General features: G+C 41.5%; 1 protein-coding gene and 1 pseudogene across 4 annotated transcripts in view; both read left to right on the plus strand.

The window, feature by feature from the left end:
- Window positions 1-22,645, plus strand: part of ECPAS (Ecm29 proteasome adaptor and scaffold) — a 134,739-nt gene that overhangs the window by 20,211 nt on the left and 91,883 nt on the right. For all 4 annotated transcript variants that reach the window (XM_058302545.2, XM_004458505.4, XM_058302544.2 and 1 more), the window contains one exon: window positions 19,356-19,486. In XM_058302545.2, the coding sequence (XP_058158528.1) occupies window positions 19,356-19,486 (131 nt within the window). The remainder of the gene's footprint in view (window positions 1-19,355; window positions 19,487-22,645) is intronic.
- LOC139439468 (transcriptional adapter 3 pseudogene) lies at window positions 16,384-18,025 on the plus strand (annotated as a pseudogene).

Here is a 22,645-nt window from a genome sequence, read left to right on the forward strand (position 1 = left end):
CCCCTGTCTGGGGCAGGGATGATGCTGCAGGCGTGGTGGGCAGCAATCTGTGTAGTGTGGGTCCAAGATGACTGCAGTTGCCCTGGTAGGCTTCCGATTATTCATTCTGTGCCAGCCAAAGGTACTTGTAGTTACATGGATAGGCTGGTGCAGTGTCCTCCCTACTAGAGTTGGGGCTGAAGCTTATTCTAGGGCTGCAGGCCGATCTGGGTGAAAGAAACGGGTTCTTACTGTCATTGTGATTTTATCTCCTGGCTTCCTCTCAGGCTGGGGGTGGAATTCATACCCTAACTGTTCCTAGGGTTAAACTTTATCTAGCTGAGTCTACTAATCAGTAGCCAAAATCTGTGCCCAACCATCTCTTCCTCCCCTGTTTTTGGGAAATGGAGCTTCCAATTTCAGCCACAGAATAGCTCCTGGGGCAGCTTGCGCTGCCAGAGTTGGATAATCACCGTCCTCCACATCTTGCCTTGTAATTTCCTGGAGAGGCTGGCGCAGGTCCCCCTAGCTTCCTCCCTTCCAGAAGTGGAGCTGGGGCTTAGGCTAGACCTGCAGTCTGATCTGGATGGAAAGAAGCCAGTTGTCCCTACCAGCACTTTGATTTTCAGTCCAACATGCTTCTCCTCATGCCAGGCTCGGAGTTACCGTGGCGGCTACTGGCCTATTTCTGACTAGGACACGCTCAAACTTTAGCTGTTCTCAGGATTATACTTTAGCCCGCTGAATTTACTCATCAGTAGCTGAAGTTGGTGCCCTACCATCTCTTCCTCCCTCACTTCTGGGAAGTGGAGCTTTCAATTCCAGCTGCGGAACAGCTCCCAAGACGGCTTATGCTTCCAGTGAAGGATGGGCACTGGCCTTCGTGGTGTGGAGCACTCTACTTACAGATCTTCTCTGCAGATGGGCAGTCTCCTTTCATTTCTTCAAGGATGTTGCAGAATGCTCTTCTGGTCTCTTGGAGCCCCCAGACAGGTACTTCAGCCAGCTCCAGATAGCTCTGGGTGTTTACTAACTGCCCTGTAGCAGAAGCTGACTCTAGGAACTCTTTACTCCACTGTCATCTTGCTCATTGTCCTTTGTTGTGGATATTTGTGTAAGATCATGTCATCTGCAAATAGGGAAAGTTGTACTTCATCCTTTCCAGTTTATATATATTTTACTTATTTTTCTTACCTGATTGCTTTGTCTAGAACTTACAGTTGTTATTCAGTAGGGGTGACAGTGGGCATCCTTGTCCTGCTCCTGATCTTAAAGGAGAAATCTTTCAATGTTCCACAACTAAATATGTTAATGGTGCTAGTATGTTAGCTGTGGACTTTTCAGAAATGCCCTTTATTATGTTGAGGGAGTTTCCTTCTATTCCTAGTTTACTAAGTATTTTTATCAAGAAAGATTGCTGGATTTTGTTAAATGCTTTTTCTGCTTCACTTGTGATGATCAGTACCCCCACCCCCCACATCTTATTCTGTTAATGTTATGTAGTGCACCAACTTTCTTATGTTGAATCACATGGGATAAATCCTGCATACATGGGATAAATCCTGCTTGATCATGGCATAAAATTCTCTTGATGGGCTTTTGGGTTCAGTTTGTTAGTAATTTGTGGAAAGATTTTGCATTTATGTACATAAGAGATAATTGGTCTGAAATTTCCTTTTCTTGTATCTTTATGAGAATGTTGGCTTCATCGAATGCATTAGGGTAACCGTCTCTTCAGTTTTTTGGAAGAATTTGAGCAGGATAGGTGATAATTTTAGTAAAATTGCCCTGTGAAGTTCTTAGGCTTTTCTTCATTGGGAGGTTTTTGGTAACTGATTCAATCTCTTTACTACTTAATGGTTTGTTGCGATCTTCTATTTCTTCTTGAGTCAGTGTAGGTAGTTTGTGTGTTTCTAGGAATTTGTCCATTACATCTAGGTTATCTGGATGGCATCCAGTTGTTCATAGTACAGTCTTTGTGGGGGCACTAGTAAGATCCCCCTTTGCATTTCTGATTTTAGTTATTTGTATCTTCTCTTTTTTGTCAGTCTAGCTAAAGGTTTGCCAATTTTATTAGAACTATCTTTTGCTGTTTTTTGATTCTCCTCTTTTTGTTTTTTTAAAGATGTAAAAAATTTATATGTACCCCCCTCCCCCCCGCAGTGTCTGCTCTCCATGTCCATTTGCTATGTGCTCCTCTGTGTCTGCCCATATTCCCATTTAGGTGGCTCTAGGAACTGCCCCTGGGACCTTTCAGAGTGGGAGAGAGGCGATCATTCTCTTGCGCCACCCTGGCTCCCTGATCTGCTGCGTCCCTCGTTATCTCTCTTCCGTGTCTTCCTTTGCTGTGTCATCTTGCTGTGGCAGCTCTCTGTGTGGGCCAGCATTCCTGCATGGGGCAGAACTCCTGCATGGGGCAGCACCCCCGCGTGCGGTAGCTCTCCCGTGTGGGACAGCACTCCACCTGGGCCATCTTGCCACACGGGCCAGGCCTGCCTTCACCAGGAGGCCCTGGCATTGAACCCTGCACCTCCGATATGATTGATGGGAGCCCAGTTGCTTGAACCACATCCACTTCCCATTTTGTTTTTTCTTTAAATTCTCTATTTCATTTATCTCCACTCTATTTTCTTCCTTCTGCTTGCTTTGTGTTTAGTTTGCTCTTCATTTTTTAATTCTTCCAGTTTGGAGGTTAGGTCTCTGATTTGAAATCTTCCTTTTTTAATGTAAGTAAGCATTTAGAGCTATGAATTTCTCTTAGCACTGCCTTTACTGCCACTCATAGGATTTGATATGTTGTATTTTCATTTTCATTTGTCTCAAGATGTCCCTAAATTCCCTTGTGATCTCCCTTTATACTATTCATTGTTTGAGAGTACATTGCTTAATTTCCAAATATTTGTGATTTTTATATTTCTCTGTATAACTGATTTCTAGCTATATTCTGATGTGAGTGTAGGAGAAACTGTATGATTTCAATATTTTTGAATTTATTGAAACTTGTTTTGTGAATTAACATTTGCTCTATGTTGTAGAATGATGCATGTGCACTTGTGAAAAATATGTGTTCTGTTGCTGTTGGGTGAAGTGTTCTATGTATGTCTGTTAGTCTAGTTTGTTTGGAGTATTGTTCATGTCTTCTCTTTCCTTACTGAGCTTCTGTTTAGATGTTTTGTCCATTATTGAAAATATTTTATTAAAGTTTCTTACTATAAATGTGGAACCACCTTTGTCTCCTTTCAAATCTGTAAGTATTTGCTTCATATTTTTGGGGCTTTGCTGTTAGGTGCATCTATATTTATAATTTTATGTCTTCTTATTAAATTGACCCCTTTATGGGTATTTAAGGACCATCCTTTGTTGCTCATAACAGTTTTGACCTCAAGTCTGTTATCTGATATTAGTGTAACTATTCCAGCTCTCTCTTTTTAAAAAAAATTTTAAATTTTAATTTATTTTTATTTATAGTTTTTAATTTATTCCGCTCCCTCCCTTGTGGCTTGCTTGCTGTCTGCCCCCAGTGTCCATTTGCTGCATGCTCTTCTGTGTTTTTACTTGTCTCCCTTTTTGCTGCGTCACCTTGCTGAGCCGACTCTCCATGGCACTTGCAGCCCGGGCAGCACTCTGTGGTGCCTGGGCCGGTGGCTCTCCACAGTGTGCGGGTAAGCCTGCTTTCATAAGGAGGCCCCAGGATGCAAACCCAGGGCCTCCCATATGGTGGACGGGAGCCCAGCTGACTGGGCCACAGCCACTTTCCCCCAACTCTCTTTTGGTTACCACTTGCATGGTTTATTTTTTCCATCCTTTCACTTTCCACTACTTGAAGGCGAGTTTCTTATATTATTCAACATAATATAGTTGGGTCTTCCTTTTTTATCCATTTTGCCAATCTCTGCCTTTTGACTGAATAGTTTAAGCTATTTACATTTATAATAACTACTGATACTGCAGGATTTTCTTCTGCTGTTTTGTTTAGTCTTCCTAATTCTTATACAATTTTTGTTCCTCAATTCTTCTGTTAATGCCTACTTTCATATATATTTGATTTTATGTGTTATACCATATTGTGTTCCTTCTATTTTCTGTCTGGGTGTATTTTCCATATGTTTTCCTTGTGGTTACCAAGGGGGTTAAAATTTAACATCCTTCTGTTAATGCCTACTTTCAAATATATTTGATTTTATGTGTTATACCATATTGTGTTCCTTCTAATTTCTGCCTGGGTGTATTTTCCATATGTTTTCCTTGTGGTTACCAAGGGGGTTAAAATTTAGCATCCTAAGTATATAACAGTCATTTGTTTTGCTAGCAACTTAACTTACACTGTTAACATAACTGTTAAGACATATTAACAATAAATTATTCCATCTTAATAAATTATTTCTGTACCCCTTTGTTCACCCCCCCTTTTTTGTTCTTGTTGCAAATTATATTTTTGTATATGTCCAAAACCATAGATTTACTATTTTTATGCATTTGCATTTTAGCACCTGTAGGAAGTAAGTAGTGAAGTTATATACTAAAAAATACAGTGCAATAGTACTGGCATTTATATTCACTCATATGGTTACTTTTACTGAAGGTATTTATTTCCTTATGCCCCTTTGAACCACAGTCTAGTACTCTTTCCTTTTTGCCTGAAAAACTGCCTTCAGCATTGCTTGTAGGGCAGGTCTAGTGGTGGTGAACTCCCTCAGCTATTGTTTATCTGGGGCTATCAGACTCTTTCTGTTTTGAAAGATAGTTTTACCAGATACAAAACTATTGGTTGTCATTTGTTTTCTTTCAGCACTTTATGTATTCCAATCCACTGTCTTTTTGTCTCCAATGGTTTCTGATGAGAAATTCACACTTAATCTCATTGGGACTCCCTTGTACATGACATGCTTTTTTTCTTGCAGCTTTCAGAATGCTTTCCTTTTCCTTTGCATTGGACAGTTTAATCAATATGTGATGGGGCATATTCCTCTTCAGTTTTATCCTGTTTGGTGTTCTCTGGGCTTCTTGGATGGGCATATTCAAGTCTTTTGCTAAGTTTGGAAAGTTTTCTGTCATATTTCTTTGAATATTCCTTCTGCCCCCTTTTCTACTTCTGGCATTCCTGTGATGTGTATATTGGTATGCTTGATGGTGTCCCAGATGTGTCTGAAGATATTTTTGCTTTTTATAATTCTTTTTCCTTTGTGGTCCTCAGCCTGACTTGTTTCAATTATCTAGCTTTTGAATTTGCTGATTTTTTCTCCTACCAACTGCAATCTGCTGTTGAAACCCTCCTGGGCATTTTTCATTTCAGTTGTTGTGGATTTCATCTTTAGTAGTTCTGTTTGTCTCCTTTTTAAAATTTTTGTCTCTTTATTTACATTCTCCTGTTGTTTATTCATTGTTTTCCTAATAGTTTTTTTGATTTTCCTTCATCTCCTTTGCAATTTGAAGATCAGTTTTTTAAAGTTTTTGTCTGGTTTTGTCCACAGTCTTGTCATCTTCATTGAGGATTTCTGGATTTTTATCCTCTTAGTTTGGATGGGCCATCATTTTCTGTTTCTTTGTCTTATACTCTTGCTGCACATTGTATATTTTAATATTTTAAAATAACTCTGGGATTTAGTCTCTGGCTCTCTTTTTCTTGAATTTGTAACCAGATGGTGATATGGCTGAAATTTTCTTCACTGTCACAAGCTAAAACCATATAAACCTAGGCAAAAAACACCTTTCATTGTCTTTGTAATTTCTTTTTTTTTTCTTTAGGAGGTACTGGGGATTGAACACAGGACCTTGTACATGGGAAGTAGGTACTCAACCACTGAGCTATATCTGTTCCCAATGAGAGTTCCTTTTTTCCTTTGTTTTTAGGAGGTACTGGGGATCGAACCTGGGACCTCGTACATGGGAAGCAGGCCCTCAACCACTTGTGCTACATCTCCTCCCCCGTCTTTGCAGATTTGCTTGCATTGGCTGGTGTTCTCTGTCAGGAAGATCAGCACAAAGTGAGTGTAAAGTACAGGGCCTCCCTGTCATTTTTGGGCCTGTTTCTTGTCCTGGGCTTGTGCTGGCTAGTAGCTTTAGGAGTTCCCTTGTTTATAGGAGTTTGAGTACCTCCTCTACTTCCCAGGAAACAGACTTTCTCCCTCTCCTGGGTGTTCATTTGTTGGACTTAAAGCAGGTAAGACTTTGCCCCAAGCCCTCCATCTCATTTGTTTCTTCCACTGCTTCCACTGACTCAAGCTGCTTTTGCCTGGAGAGCAGACTCTGGGAGGGGATGAGGCACCAGGGAGAGGAGTTTCCCAAGCCAGTCTTTCCCAGCCTGAACAAGGCCACAGACCCACAAAGGGAAAATCAGCCAGTTCTAAACTGCCCTGGAGAGGGGATGAATTAAGGGACCAGGAAGGGCATCAGGATCTTTCTCTGTGGCTTCCCATGTTTCCCAAGCTGCACGTTCTTGACTTGGCCTCTGTCCAGTAAATGCAGCCCTTCACCGGGCTTCAACTTCTGCAGCTCTGAGGGAGTGTAAACGTCTTTAAGTCTTCTCCACTGCCTTTGTCCAGGGTGGTTTGGAATACTGGCTGCCCTTAGAGCCAGCTGGGCCTCCAGCCATCTGAACTAGCTATTCTAAAGCAGTGATGAGCGACTGGCCTGTGTGTTCCCTTCCCTGCCCTGGTCTTGGGGAAGTGGCTTTTTATGTCTCTCTCTAGACCAGCATGCTATGCCAGGGGCCAGATGCCACTGCTGCCTGCTGTGAGACTGGGGGGGGGTGAGTGACAGTAAGTGCTACTCTGAGAGAGCAATTTACTGTTTTTTTTTTTTTGTAATTTACCAGCCTCTTTCTTCCGCTCTTCCCTGAATGCTGTACAGGTGTTCTAGTGGACTCCTGCATTTCACAATCATTGATTGAGACAATTACTGCCTATTTAATAATTGTTCTAGTGGGAAGGACTTGAGTCCTGGAGATTTCTATTCTTCCATCTTCTTACAGTTCCCCTGCTTACTCTCAATTTAGGCAAATACATAATCTTCCGTTGTTTGTGCTTTAGTTTTAATTGTTCTCTTAGTTTTATTTTAAAAGCTTTCAAATTTTGTTTTTTATACTTCATTAAACCACTGGCATGTGGGCACACTCCTTGCACGTGGGGCTCTCCTACGTGGGGGACACCCCTGCATGGCATGGCACTCCTTGGGTGCATCAGCACTGCACATGGGCCAGCTCCACACGGGTCAAGGAGGCCCGGGGTTTGAACGGTGGACCTCCCATGTGGTAGACAGATGCCCTAACCACTGGGCCAAGGCCGCTTCCCAGAATTAAATTTTATTACATTTCCTATGTGGTTAAACAAGTTTTTCTAGCTCTCGTTGGCTACTCTGGTTTTTTAAAAACTTTTTTTCTTTAAGGTTTTATTTATTTATTTATCACTGCCTGCTCTTTGTCATTTGCTGTGTGCTGTCTACTTGTCTTCTCTTTAGGAGGCACCAGAAACCGAACCTGACACCTCCCATGTGGAAGAGAGGTGCTCAATCACGTGAGCCACCTCAGCTCCCTGGTTTGTTGTGTCTCACATTGTCTTTCTTTCTAGCATCTCTTTTTTTCTGTCAGTTCGCTGCACCTGTCCTCTCGGCCAGCTTGCCTTCTCTAGGAGGCACCGGGAACTGAGCTTAGGACCTCCCATGTGGTAGGCAGAAGCCCAGTAGCTTGAGCCACATCTGCTTCCTTTTAAAACTTGTTTTTATGTGTAATTATGTGTAAGGCCTTTTTTCTCAGTCTCAGATTTCCACATCTGCCCCTTATTTTTCTGTGCTCTTTATCCTTGTCTTTTGACTTGTCTATTTGTGTGCTTTTACTACTATGCAATCTTACTTACTTAGCTTTATAAGTGGTCTTGAACTCAGGGTAAGGCATGTCTTACCTCAGATTTCTTGAAAATTGCTGGTCACTCTTTACCCTTGGTGATTCCATTTTCCATTCCATTTCACCTTCCATTTGAATTTTACAGTAAGCTCTTTAGCTTTCCTGAAGAACCCTGTTGCCTTACAGAGATTATTTAGTGGAGATGGGGGACTGCTATCTTTGCGATATTGGGTTTGTGGCTGTTAGTGCTGTTTACCGTGTATTTCTGGTTTTCCCTCTTCTTGGCACATGATAGAATTGTAATGCCTGGGCTCTTTTTGTTTGGAGCCTGGGGAAGGGAGCATATGATTAATTTCTCCAGAATTGAGAACAGAAGGGTTGTGGATATGGCACCAACCATTCAGTGTTGAAAACGGTGTCTGATTTATTATTCTAACCTGTAGTGAGTTCTTCTGCTGACCTGTGATTGATATGTAGTGCACAGGAGAAATGAATGTTGATTGCATTTAAGCCTTGGGAATTTTGGGGTATCACAGCATACTCCAACCTATCTGGAGTCATGGAAACACATGAGTGTTATACTTCTCCATTTACTTAGAGGACCGTTTGTGAATTACAATTAAGAGAATTTACTCGTGAATCCATCTGGGCCTGTTGTTTTTCTTTGTGGGGAGGTTTTTAAATAACAGTGGTAGTTTAAAATTGCTCATTATCTGTTCTTTAAAGTAGAATTTATAAGTACAAGTTGTACCATTGCTATCTATTTTTGGAAGTAATAAACCCTTTAAAATAATGTAATTGTGAGTTTTTACCAAGTTATGTCTCTGTCTGATGAACTCCTGTGTGTCTCTGAAGGACTCTCACATGGGACTTTAGTTTTCTGGCCTGGTTCATCTAGGTTTTCAGTTTTACTTTGGTGCCAGTAAATGGGGGCTATAAACAAACCTGGCATTGAATTCCTGCTTAAAGTGAGATGCTACTAGTAATTGATGATCTGCTCCCAGTTGATGGAATGAGTGCTCTCGTATAGTTGATAGACTCCTAATTTATTATTATTTTTTGTAGTAGTAGTGTACCTTACTAAAAAAGTAGCTAAGATTAAAGGAATAATGTATTCAAGGAGAAAATAATATGTGTAATGTAATATAAACTATTTTATAGTTTATAAACCTTTAAGAGCTGTAAACCTGCATGTCAGCTATATGTAATGTATGTTTCTCATGGATATGTCATCTTTACAACATCCTTGTGAAGCAGGCATGTGTGCTTCTTTACAGATGAGGAAAATAATCTTGATAAGGTTTTCAGTTTATTAACTAAAACTGCTTAGTCATGGGTCTGTCATGCAAATCTAGGTCCACTGACTCCATTATATCTCATAGATCCTCTGAGAGAATCATTAGTTGAGCTTTTACAAGGGTGTATTAATAATAATTATAGTTTCTGAATAGTTACCCACTGAAAATTATTTCTGGGATATATGCTAAGGAGATATTTTAAAGTTTTTAATGTATGCTTTTTATGTGATTATGAATATATGCACACACAAAACCTAGATGCTGCCTTTGGCAGAAATTCCTCTTCATTGGTTGATATTAAAGGATATTTTCCTAAATCACATGTATAACTGAAGATTTAAAAAAACTTGACCATGTGTATTTGCATTTTTCTTTTTAGTCATTAGGTACTGGGTTAATGATATGGGGGAAACAAAAGGATAGATTTATTTTTCATTTGTTTGACTGTATGGACTGGTGCTACTATAAATTTATATTTATCATTCTCAATTGGGTCCTTCACTCTTTCTTTACATGGGAGTTTATCTTGCTAGCCAGCTCTCTTCTCTTCTTCACCCTGATTATTGCAAACTTTCTCTCTGTGCTTGCACCTCTGACCTATACCCTGGCTCTCCAATTCTCAACAAATGACCTTGCCTTCTATTTTATACAAACAGTAGAAGCCACAGAAGGGAATCCTTCTAAGCCTTCCATAAAGTCTATAACACTGCTTTTTTCAATACCAGATCTCCTGTTTACCTCCTGTTTTAAAGGAAGAGATGTCCCTCTTCCTGTCTTATGTAATTCTAATAATCTTGTGCTGGATTGTAGAGATTTCCACCCCACCCCCCCCTTTTAAAAAAGATTTATTTATTTATTTCCCTTCCCCTCCCCCTTCTCCCACCCTGCTGTTTTTGCTGTCTGTCCGTTTGCTGTGGCTATGTTTTTTTTTGTGTCTATTACTCTTTTTTTGTCTTTTCTCATTTTTTATTCTCTTGGATTCACCGGGATTTGATCCTTGGGACCTCTGATGTGGAGAAGATTCCCTGTCAGCTGTGCCACCTCAGTTCCTGGTCTCTGCTGTGCTTCACCTTGACTCTCCCCTTTGTCTCTCTCTTGTTGTGTCATCATCTCACTGTGTGACTCCCTTGCACAGGCATTGGCTCACCACGCGGGCACTGGCTCACCACGCAGGCTCACTTTCCCTTCTTCTTTTTCACCAGGAGGCCCCAGGGATCGAACCCAGGTCCCCCCATATGGTAGGCAGAAGCCCTATCACTTGAGCTACGTCTGCTTCCCTTTTCCACCCCTTTTTAATCTCTTTCCTCACTGGCCTTTTCCTATTTAAATATATCCAAATCTCTTATTTGAATGAAACAACTATTCTTTCCCCCATTTTTTCTATAACCAATATTCTCTAAAGAGTTGCCACTCTCTGTATTCCCCACCTCCTTTTTAATCTTTTGCATTTCCCTAATAGCCAGTGATGTTGAACATTTTCTCTCTTTTTTTTTTTTTCTCATTTGTATTTCTTTTTTTTAGAAAACTGCCTATTCAGGTATTTTGCCTATTTTTAAATTGGGTCATTTGTCTCTCTATTGTTGTAGAATCTCTTCATATAGCATGGATATTAGACCCTTGTCAGATTTGTGATTTCCAAATATTTTCTCCCATTGAGTAGGCTGTCCTTTTACCCTTTTCACAAAGTCCATTGAGGTGCAGAATGTTTTAGTGTTGGAGGAGGAGGTCCCATTTACTTATTTTTTTCTCTTGTTGCTCATGCTTTGGGTGTAAGGTTTAAGAGACCCCTAATTACTACAAGTTATCTTCTAGTTTTATGATACTGGCTTTTATGTTGATTCTTGTCTGGGGGATGAGAAAGGGGTTGATCCTCTTTCCTTCTTTTGGTTATGGATATCCAGTTATTCTAGCACCATTTAATGAAGAGACTGTTTTGTCGCAGAAAAGTGGACTTGGTAGGTTTATTGAAAATGAGTTGACCTCAGAGGTCAGGTTCTATTTCTGAACTCTCAATTCTATTCCATTTATGCCAATACCATGCTGTTTTGACCATTGTAGCTTAATAATGTACTTCAAGATCAGGAAGTGTGAGTTCTCCAACATCGTTCTTTTTAAGGATGTTTTTGACTATTTGGGACCCCTTTCCCCTCCAAACACATTTGGTAATTGACTTTTCTAGTTTTGCAAAGTGGACTGTGGGAATTTTGATTGGTATTTCATTGAATCTATAAATCAGTTTGTGTAGAATTGACATCTTCATGGTGTTTAGTCTTCTGGTACATGAACACTGAATGCCTTTCCATTTGTTCAGGTCTTCCTTGATTTCTTTAAGCAGTATTTTGTATTTTTCTGAATATAGATCCTTTACATTCCTGGTTAAATTAATTCCTAGAATTTGAGAATTTTTGTTGCTATTGTAAATGGAATTTTTTCTTGATTTCCTCCTCAACTTGCTCATTACTAGTGTATGGAAATACTACTGATTTTTGGGTGTTGGCCTTGTATCCTGCCACTTTGCTGAACTAATCTATTGACTCTAATAGGTTTGTTGTAGATATTTAGGGATTTTCTAAATAATAGTATCATGTCATCCGTGAATAACGGGAGTTTTACTTCCTCTTTTCCAATTTGGGTGCCTTTTATTTATTTATTTTTTCTTTCCTAAATGTTGTAGATAGAACTTCTAGCACAACATTGAATAACAGTGGTGACTTTGGGTATCTTTGTCTTGTTTCTAATCTTAGAGGGAAAACTTTCAAACTCTCCCCATTGAATATGACGTTGGCTGTGAGATTTTCATATATGCTGTTTTTTTTTTTTTTTAAAGATTTATTTATTTATTTAATTCCCCCCCCCTCCCCTGGTTGTCTGTTCTTGGTGTCTATTTGCTGCGTCTTGTTTCTTTGTCCGCTTCTGTTGTCGTCAGCGGCATGGGAAGTGTGGGCGGCGCCATTCCTGGGCAGGCTGCACTTTCTTTTCACGCTGGGCGGCTTTCCTCAAGGGCGCACTCCTTGCGCGTGGGGCTCCCCCACGCGGGGGACACTCTTGCGTGGCACGGCACTCCTTGCGCGCATCAGCGCTGCGCATGGCCAGCTCCACACGGGTCAAGGAGGCCCGGGGTTTGAACCGCGGACCTCCCATATGGTAGACGGACGCCCTAACCACTGGGCCAAAGTCCGTTTCCCTATGCTGTTTTTTATGTTGAGGAACTTTCCTTCTATAGGTATCTTTTGAAGTGTTTTTATCAAGAAAAGATGCTGGATTTTGTCAAGTGCCTTTTCTGCATCTACAGAGATGATAATGTGTCTTTTTCCCTTTGATTTGTTAATGTGCTGTATTAGGTTAATTGATTTTCTTATGTTGAACCACCCTTGCAATACCAGGAATAAAACTCACTTGATCATGGTATATAATTGTATTTATATGCAGTTGGATGCGATTTATAAGTATTTTGCCAAGAATTTTTGCATCTATGATCATTAGCAAGATTGGTCTGTAATTGTCTTATAGTGTCGTTATCTGGCTTTGGTCTCAGGGTGATGTTGGCTTCATAAAATGTGTTGGGTAATTTTCCCTCCTTTTTAATTTTTTGAAGGAGTTTAAACAGGATTGGTATTAATTCTTTGTGAAATGTTTTGTGAAGCCATCTGGTACTGGACTTTTCTTTGTTGGAAGATTTTTGATGTCTCATTCAGACTCTTTGCTTGTGATTGGTTTGTTGAGTTCCTGTATTTCTTGTAAAGTCAGTGTAGGTTGTTTGGGTATTTCTAGGAATTTGTCCATTTCATCTAGGTTATCTAATTTGTTGGCATACAGTTTCTCATAATATCCTCTTATCGTTTTTATTTTTGTAGGGTGAGTTATAATGTCCCCCTTTTTATTCCTGATTTTACTTACTGCATCTTCTCTCTTTTTTTCTTTGTTAGTCTTGCTAAGGGTTTGTCCATTTTAATTATTTTCTCAAAGGCCTAGCTTTTGGTTTTGTTGATTTTTATCTATTTTTTTTCCCTCAATTTCATTTATTTCTTCTCTAATCTTATTTTTTTCTGCTTTCTTTGGGATTGGTTTGCTGTTCTTTTTCAGTTCTCTTAGAGCTTTGATTTTAGCACTTTTTTAAAAATATAGGCATTTAGGACTATACATTTCCCTCTCAGCACTGCCTTTGCTATATTTGTAAGTTTTGATAAGTTGTGTTCTCATTTTCATTCATCTCAAGTTATCTACTAATTTCTTTTGCAATTTCTTCTTTGACCCACTGATTCTTTAGGAGTGTGTTGTTTAGCCTCCATATATTTGCAATTCTCCCCCTTTCCCACCTATTACTGATTATCGACTTCATTCCACTGTGGTCAGAGAAGGTGCATTTTATAATTTCAGTCTTCTTAAATAAATTGAGAGCTGTATTGTGGCCCAACATGTAGTCTCTCCTGGAGAAAGATCCATGAGCACTTCAGAAGAATATATAACTTCCTGATTTGGGATGCAATGTTCTGTATATGTTTGTCAGGTCCAGCTTGTTTATCATATTTCTCAAGTTCTCTGTTTTGTCTAGTTTTATCTATAGATGTGAGCGGCATGTTGAAATCTCCAAGTGTTACTGTAGAGATAGATGTCTTTCTCCTTTTAGTTTTGGCAGAGTTTGCCTCATGTATTTTGGGAGCACCCTGGTTAGGTGCATAGATGGTTGTAACTGTTACTCTTTCCTGGTGGATTGTCCCCTTTTATTAATATGTGATGGTCTCCTGTATCTCTTATCACTGTTTTGTCTGACACCACTATAGTCTAAGTCTGTTTTCTCTGACGCCACTATAGCTATCCTTGCTCTCTTTTGGTTACTATTTGCATGACTAATCTTTCACTTTTGGTCTTTTTGCATCCTTCAGTATTAGGTGAGTCTCCTGCAGACATCATATGGATTGTTCATGTTTTTTTATACAATTCTGTCAGCCTGTCTATTTTGATTGATGAGTTTAATCCACTAACATTCATTGTTATTACTGTAAAGGCATTACTTATTTCAGCCATTTTATTCTTGGGCTTTCATATGTCATATCTTTTTGTCCATCTTTTTACTTCCTTGGTTACCCTTGCTGATAGTCTTCATTGCTGTACTCTCTTCCAAGCCTCTTTTTCTTATCTTTTCTGGCTGCAGAACTCCCTTCAGTGTTTCCTGCTGAGCTGGATTCTTGTTCACAAACTCTCTTAGTTTCTGTTTATCTGTGAATATTTTAAGCTTGCCATTATATTTGAAGGACAGTTTTGCCAGATAAAGAATTCTTGGCTGGCAGCTTTTCTCTTTCAGTATATTAATTATATCATACCACTGTCTTGTCTCCATGGTTTCTGAAGAAAAATCTGCGCTAAGTCTTATTGGACGTCCCTTATATGTGATGTTTTGCTTTTCCCTTGCTGCTTTGAGAATTTTCTTTTTAACTTTGGCATTTGGCATTCTGCATATTTTGTGTTTTGGGGTTGGTCTATTTGGGTTTATTCGAAATGGAGAAAACTGTGCTTCCTGGGCATATATTCATGACTTTCAGGAGAGTTGGGAAATTTTCAGCCATTCTTTCCTCAAATAGTCTTTCTGTCCTGTATTAGCCCAAGGGGTGCTGATGCAAAGTACCAGAAAACTGTTGGCTTTTATAAAGGGTATTTATTTGGGGTAGAAGCTTATAGTTGCCAGGCTCTAGAGAGTCCATCCCAAGGTACCATAAGAGGTACTTTCTCACCAAATGTCTGTTGCCATGTGTTGAAGCAAGATGGCTGCCAGTAACTGTGAGGGTTCATCTTGCCTCTTTCCTCTTAAGGCTCTGTGGGTCTAGCTTCTTCTGATCTCAGGTGGAGGCTGGCATAAGGCTCATCTCTCATGGCTTCTCAACTGTTCTGTTTCCTTCACAAGATCAGCTGTAAACCATTGGGGAATATCTCATCTCTCCCTGGGGCTCTAGTATCAAAACCAGGTTCTCTCTCCTTGTCTTTTTCTGTGTATCTACTTCTCTGTGTTCTTGATTGAGCATTTGTTTATATAGCCCACCAAGGGGGCTGGAACTCAACCCTGCATGCCCTAATGATATTGTTGAATCAAAGCCCTAATCTTGATTTAATAAAGTAAAAGTGAAACCTCTGAATTTAATCCAAAGGGGTATCACACCCAGATGAACAGACCAGTTTACAAACATAATCAATATCCCTTTTTGGAAATCATAAATAGTATCCAACTGTCACATGCCCCTTTTCCCTTCTCTTCTCTTTTTGGAGCTCCTATGAAATGTGTATTGGTATGCTTCATGTTATCCATCAATTCCCTGAGTCCCTGCTCAATTTCTAACATTCTTTCCACTTTTCAGTTCTCTCTCTTCAATTTTAGTTGTTTTTTCTTCTGTGTCACTGATTCTTTCTTCCAGCGCTGCTGTTGTATTTTTAATCTCACTTATTGTGTCTTTCATTCCCTTAAGTTCTGTTATTTTTCTTTCCAGTATTTCAAAATTTTCTTTGTGTTATCTCTGTGTCTTCTTAATGTCTCTTATTTCTTTAGCCATACTGTGCATCAACGGCATGATTTGGTATAGGAGATTTGTACAAACCTCACTGATTAGCTGTTTCAAGTCCTTTGTCTCACCAGGAGTTTTGATTTCTTCCTTTTCCTGAGTCATATCTTTCTTTTTCTTTGTGTGGCTTGTAATTTTTTGCTAATGTTTAGGCATCTGATTTTGATGCTGAGTTTACTCTGATAATCAGTTTTTATCCCTTGCCGAGAGGTTTACTGTTAGGTAGTTATGTGTTACCATTGTTCTTTGACTCTTGGTTCAACTTGTTCTAGACATTTAGGATTGCCTCTGCTTAACTGCTCAAACCAGGGCTAAGGACCCAGTAATGGGATGCAGGCCCAGTTTCCAAGGGCCTTGGAGAGGGGGGCAGTAAAGGCATCTGTTTGCCTATTTATTTATTTGCTTACTGTTTTTCCCTTTTCGTGCACTTTTCTGGTCTGACCAGCAGTTGGCATCTTTGGAGATATCTCAGCTTAGACCCAGGTGTTAGGGGGCAGTGCATTCAGTGTAATTCTGAGGCGGGTGGTGCAGAAGCAGTGCCCTCTGGGCTGGCCAAGCCTGACAAACAAACTTCTCAGAGGCTGTTCTCTATCCATGGTGGGCCAAACCCTCATCCTCTGCCTCTTCAGCAACCAGTCTGGGGCAGTTGGGAGGGTTTTTTGATAAAGCAAATTATCTTTAGCCCCCTGCTGGCTCTCAGTGCAAACAGTGTTGTGGCCCCACCAGGCCTGGAAGTGTGTGACTCCTCCAATGCAGCAGATCAAGTTCCTTTGCTAAAATATGAATTTGCTGTAGGCTGTGTCCTCCTCCTTCCCTTTCTTGGGGAAGAGGACCCCTGCGACCCTATCCCATCAGGCCCAACCACATTCCACAGCCACTGCAGTTGCTATTTGCTGCCTAGGTAGGGGGATGGGTGCCTGCTGCTTTTTTTGTTGCTCTACTCACAGGATTTTCAGCCAACTGATACTCCTTTTCTTTGCCCCTCTCTCTTTTGGGTGGTTTCTCGCCTTCTGGTGTCCTGAGCCCCCAGAGCAGCCCTCCAGACAGTCTTTGCCTGTCCTCTAGCTATTTCTTCTGGGAGAGAAGTGATCCCTTTGTCTTTTTAATCCTCTGTCTTCTTGGAAATCCTGTAAAAATATTGTTACATGCTTTTATTCCCTCTGGTTCTATGTCCCCATTTTTCCCCGGACCCCTCCTATCTGCAGCAACTGGGGCTCAGCCGGACTAACTGCAGCCTGTCACCAAGATCCAGGCTCCCGAATCCTGCATCCCAGCCCACTGTTCCCAAGGGCACTGAGCTGAGCTCTTGAGGGGCATCATTTCTTAATCCTCAAAACTTGGTGGGGAGCTCCACAGGGTTCCTTATCCTGGGCCATTAATGAGCTGAAGGACTTCCCCTTGCAGTCTCATGACTTCAAGTCGACCACCTGAAGACCCGTCCCTGCTCCACAGCAGTGCTGACCTGCTGTATTACAGCATTGGCATTGAGGTACTGGGGACCCTGCAGCTGGAGCTTGAGACCCTGCTGTCCTTTGCCACCCGGCACCTGCGGGTGCTTGAGGCTGAAACCCAGATCCTCATGGGTTGGCAGCATAAGAAAAGTGACCGATGATTCCTGAAGTTAGGTCGAGACCATGACCTTGGAGCTTTCCCCAAACATGGGAAACCAAGAAGCAGAAACTAGGAGAGAATTTGGGTGAAGCCCAGGTTTGGTAACCAGGAGGTACACATGCTGAAGGAGTTACGGAAACCCCCAGAAGGTGTGAGGCTGAACATTACAAGATCCCACTCTTGGGGAAACGCTATTCCCATTGTTGGGCTCAGGAGGACCTGCTGGAGGAGCAGACAGATGGCACCCGGGCAGTGGCCGTGGCTGACAAGAGGAAAGACCTCTTGGGGCCACTCACAGAACTGTCACTAAGATGTGGATGTCCTGCTGAAGAAGTTGGAGGCCCAGCATGAGCAGCCAGAAGATGGCTGCCCCTTTGGCACCCTGAAACAGCATCTCCTGAGGGTGCTGCTCCTCTCTGGAGGACTTTACTGATAGGTCTGGGAAAGAATCGGGGGGCTGACAGGACTAGCCCCTTTCTCTTCAGTCAGAATAATCCCTTCAGTGTCCCACTTGCCAGATCCCTGGAGAGCCACATCAGCGAGGAGCTGATCCCCCTGGACCTCCTGGAGCCCGAGCTCCACCCCGCCCAGGCTCAGAGGAAGAGGTCCTTGCTGAGCTGAGCAAGTGGCAGGCTGAGCTGAAGGCGCTGAGCACTCACAACCGCACCATGAAGCGCAACCTGCTGAGGGTGAGCTGGCAGGAGGCAGTGGGTTCGCAAGGCAGACAACGAAGTTGTGGGCACTTCTGCTAAATCACGACATCCGAGCAGAAGAAACTGACCCCCATCAAGCAGAAGGTCTAGACTGGAAGATGAGTACATCCTGAAGCTGCTGGGCAGGGCGCCTGCACCCTTGCCCCGCCTGCCCTAGCCTGAAGGAGGGAGGGAAGGGAGACCTGCTTCTGGCCTTGAGCTAGAGGCCTGTGGCTCTTCCCCAAGGTCTTGGGGCCTGGACAGCCAGGAGGCCTTGCTGGACGGAGCTGGGGTCCATTCTCTGCCTGGCCCCCAAGATGAGGGTGCATCTTTCCTGGGCCATCCTCTTCCTGCTTTACACCATCCCCACTCACCTCTCCCCCTATCATCCTCTCCCCCTCAAGGAGTTCTTCCTTGTGGTTTTGTAAAGTATGGACTTAAAATTTCAAGCCATACGTAAGTATGAATCCTCAATATCTGCCTCACCTCTTGAACAATTATCAATTAATGGCCACTATTGGTTTCATTTATATGCGCCCTATTCACTGTTTTCCCCCCATTTTAACACCTGAAAAATTAATGATTTTTTAATACCAAATACATAGGCAGTTGCAAATGGGTTGATGTATTGCTTAAGGCTGCAGGTTTTTTTTAGGAGGTACCAGGGATTTAACCTGGACCCTTGTACATGGGAAGCAAGCACTCAACCACTGAGCTACCTGCTCCCCTGCAGGTTCCTTTCTTATTCCCCGCTTCCTTTTCTCTCTTGCAGTGTCATTGCTGTAGAAACAAGGTTGCTGCTTTATAAAATTTATCACCATCTGCATTTTGCTGAGAACATCCCCAGGTGGTGTTTAACATGTTTCTTTCATAGTGGCTTTCTTGGTGGACACTTTTTTCTCACTTTCTTGTTAGATAACCCCAACATAGTAACGGACAGTGATTCTGTCCTTGGAAAACTTCATCAGTAACGTGATTTCACCACAGATATATTGTTCCTAGTATCTGATTAAAGTTCTCCTGTCTTCCTCTGCTAGCTAAGTCTAGAAAGGTCCTTCACAAATCACATACTTTCCTGTGTTTAAGTCATTTAGTCATCAAGTCAGAATAACTTTGTATAAGAGAATTTTGCTATCTTGGCTTTGTTTGCCTTTGTTGAGGAGGTTAAATGTTTCAGTGTCACGACCAGGAGAGTTGTAAAACAGTATAAGCTACTAAAACTTTAGAGTGTTATCTCCTAACTGTCAAAATCATCTGCATACAGGGCTGCTATGGTTAAAGTTCTGATTGAAGGATTTTTTGGGACAGAAAAAAGGATTAAACTATAAAAGTAATTAGTCTTAGTTATGTTTGATTTGCTAAGTTCCCCTTTTTTCTTTTTATATTATAGATCAACTTGAACGGGTCTTTTTACGACTTGGCCATGCTGAAACAGATGAACAGTTACAGAATATTATATCTAAATTCCTTCCTCCTGTTTTGCTCAAACTGTCTAGTACCCAAGAAGGAGTACGCAAAAAGGTAAGCATATTGGGTGAGTTGGGAGAATTGTGGTGAATAAATCTGTATGGGGAAGTGTCTTTCCTATGCCCATTGTTGAAATCCAGGTTTATGATCCTCTTTATGGCCTTTCAAAATGGAGAGTAAGTCTTATGACTAGCTTTCATGATTTATAAGTAATATATAGACTGCATAAACTTCAGAAAAATTTCTGACAGAAACTCAGTTCAATTCTGACTCTCCTTCTAGGTTAGGCCAGGCACAGGTTAAGGGCAGTCGTCTCCCAATTCCCCTTTAGATACCTAAATTCAGGGGCCCAGGCAGTCACACTGCTGACAAATTTGGGGATTCCTGCCACTACCTTGGGTTTGATAATTTGCTGGAATGCCTTACAGAACTCATTGAAAGTGCTATGCTTATGTTTATAGTTTTATTGTAGTGAAAAGATACAAATAAAAGAAACAAGAGATGATCTGGGAGGGTCTCAAATGCAAGCTTTCATGTCCTTTCCAAGCAGAGTCAGAACATGTCACACTTGAGCACATCAGTGCATTTTCTCTGTCATGGAAGCTCACTTGAGCTTTGTGTCATAAGTTTCTATGATGCTTCGTTATATAGTCATTTTTAGTGGAATCATTGCCTACATGGTTGAACTTAATTTCCTGCCTTCCATCCCTCCCAGAGGTCCAGAAGGTCCTGACAACATGATGTGGCTCAAAGCCCTGACCCCCTAAATCACCTTTGGTCTTTCTGGTATGGCCAGCCCCCACCCTAAGACTGCAGGAGTACCTCACCCCATCCTGTCCTTCCTTAGCATATGCGTTATCAGGTGTGGGCCCCCAGCCATCATGGATAACAAAAAACACTCCTATCACAGGAAATTTCCAAGGTTGTAGAGGTTATTGCTGACAAAGAAAAATTACACTGGGCAAGGATGACTTTATTTAAAACTTTATGCAATAGGAGAGAGGGAGACCAGAATGTTATCATGTAGCAGAGAGGGAGGACTCTATCCCCTGAAGCAGAGGGTGGGAGAGTTTTTAAGGATTGTGAGCTAATGGTAAAGGACTTGGAGGGAGGGGGTGAGCAATGGGATGTGTCCAAGCCTGGAAGGTGAGGAAGGTCAGGCCCTAGAGTTACGAAGCTGCCTGTCTAAAGTTTAGTCAAGCTAAGAAGATGGTAAGGCTGTCTTGGACAATAACAAAATGGGCGGGGGATTTATTTTTATTTTCATTTTTTTTCCCCAAAAACTGTTGCTAAGGGTCTTATTTCTAATGATGGAAAAATAAAATAGGCTTCTGTTGGAACCAAGTTTCTTGGTTCTTTCTTTTGAACAAATTAATTGCACACCGACAATCTTTTATTACAGCATGAACCCAGGAGGAGGAAAGGAGGCAGGGGAGTGCAGGGAGGGAGGTTGAGTGGTTGTGAGGGCAGGTACCAAAAGCTCTCTTCAGATCACAGCGAGCCCTGCTGTTTTGCAGGATCACAGGGCTGAGGTACAATTTAACATTATCATCTCCCAAGAATCAGGGACAATGACTGGCCAATTTCTTTAATATATTTCAGGTACCTTTTGTGTGCTTTGTACAGCTTCACTTAGCACGAACTGAATACTTGGCATTAGTGCCTGTTTTAGTTTCTTGGTTGCTCAAGTAAATACCATGCAATGCGTTGGCTTAAACATTGGTGATTTACTGGCTCATGGTTTTGAGGCTAGAGGTCCAAATCAAGGCAGTGCTGTCTTCCTGAAGACTGGTGTACTGGGACTGGCTGCCTGTGATCGTTGGTTTTTGGGTTTTCTGTCACATGGCAATGGTCATGGCAGCCTCTCATGGTCTTTTCTTTCTCTCCTGGGTTCCCTTGACTTTCAGCTTCTGGGTGCTTTCTCTGTGGCTTACTGTCTATCTTTATTCCACTTAAAAAGGACTCCAGTAATAGAAGTCCTGATTGGGCTGGGCCACACCTTAACTGAAGTAACCTGATCAAAAGGAACTGCTTAAAATGGGTTCACACCCACAGAACTGGGTTACGTGTAAGAACATGTTTTTTAGGGTACATAGATCCAAACCACCATAGTGCCAGATGTAATATAATAATTATTCCAGAATGTTTGGAGGCTTGATGTAAAATCTGTGAGTTTGATTCACCATACAAGCCAGGTGGTAAAGGGACAAGAAAGGTCTTTAGTCATTGACTGACAAGGCCTGTAACCTCATTTAAAAGTAAGCAAGATGATTTTATTCAAAAGCAAGATGTTGTGGTATATCTCCTGTTCTAGGGTTCTGCACAGCACTGTTGCATGGCAGACACGTTTTCTTTGTTAGCTGAATGCACCACACGTACATTTTCTTGTTTCATTTGTAAAATAGTTCATTCATATTCTTCAGTGTATTTATAATAAATCTTTGGGTGTCTGAGCTACTATTAAAACGATTCATCTCCTTTTTTTCATCTTTTCGTCTTCCTGGAAGTCTGTCCTGAAAGGGATTATGAGTCCTGATTTGGGTTCAGTGAGGCAAGAGCACCTTTCAGAATGTCTGTTAATATTTGCAGGAAAGAATGGGGCATTCTTGTTATATATTTGACAAGCCTGCTATTTGTACTCTTTTGTTGAGATAGGTGTATATTTGATAGTGTAAATCTCCTATTGAATACACTTCCATTGCCTTCTGCCAACCTCAGGAGAGTATGGAATAAATGGTCATTCATGAGTTTATTTCTGTTTATTTATTTAACTTGACCAGTTTCATTGTCATTTAGTGAATATTTATGGAGTGTCTTCTATACTCCAGGTGCTGGCGGTACATTGGTGAATGGAAGAAACACCTAGTTGGGGAGACTGGTATTAAACAACCAGGCAAACAGAATATAGTTACAAATTGTGGTGAATGCTAAGAGGGAAAAGGAAAGAATTTATTTGGAGATGTGGTTTAGATTGGGTGGGGGTTGAAGAGAGATCTCTGGTGTGTAGGAAGCAGCCAAGTGGAGAGATGGGAGGGGTGGGAGAAGGATTCTTAGTGGTAGAAGGACCCTTAGGTGCAGAGGATCTGAACTAAATACCATGTGACCCTCCCTTCAAGGTTCGAAGAATGCCCCGGGGATGACATGGGGCAGGGGGGGATGAGAGAGGCCAGGCAGACGGCTGGGAGAGGAAGCAGAGATTCCAGCAGTTGTTGA

Source organism: Dasypus novemcinctus, chromosome 8 (assembly GCF_030445035.2).
Source record: "Dasypus novemcinctus isolate mDasNov1 chromosome 8, mDasNov1.1.hap2, whole genome shotgun sequence".
Classification (NCBI taxonomy): domain Eukaryota; kingdom Metazoa; phylum Chordata; class Mammalia; order Cingulata; family Dasypodidae; genus Dasypus; species Dasypus novemcinctus.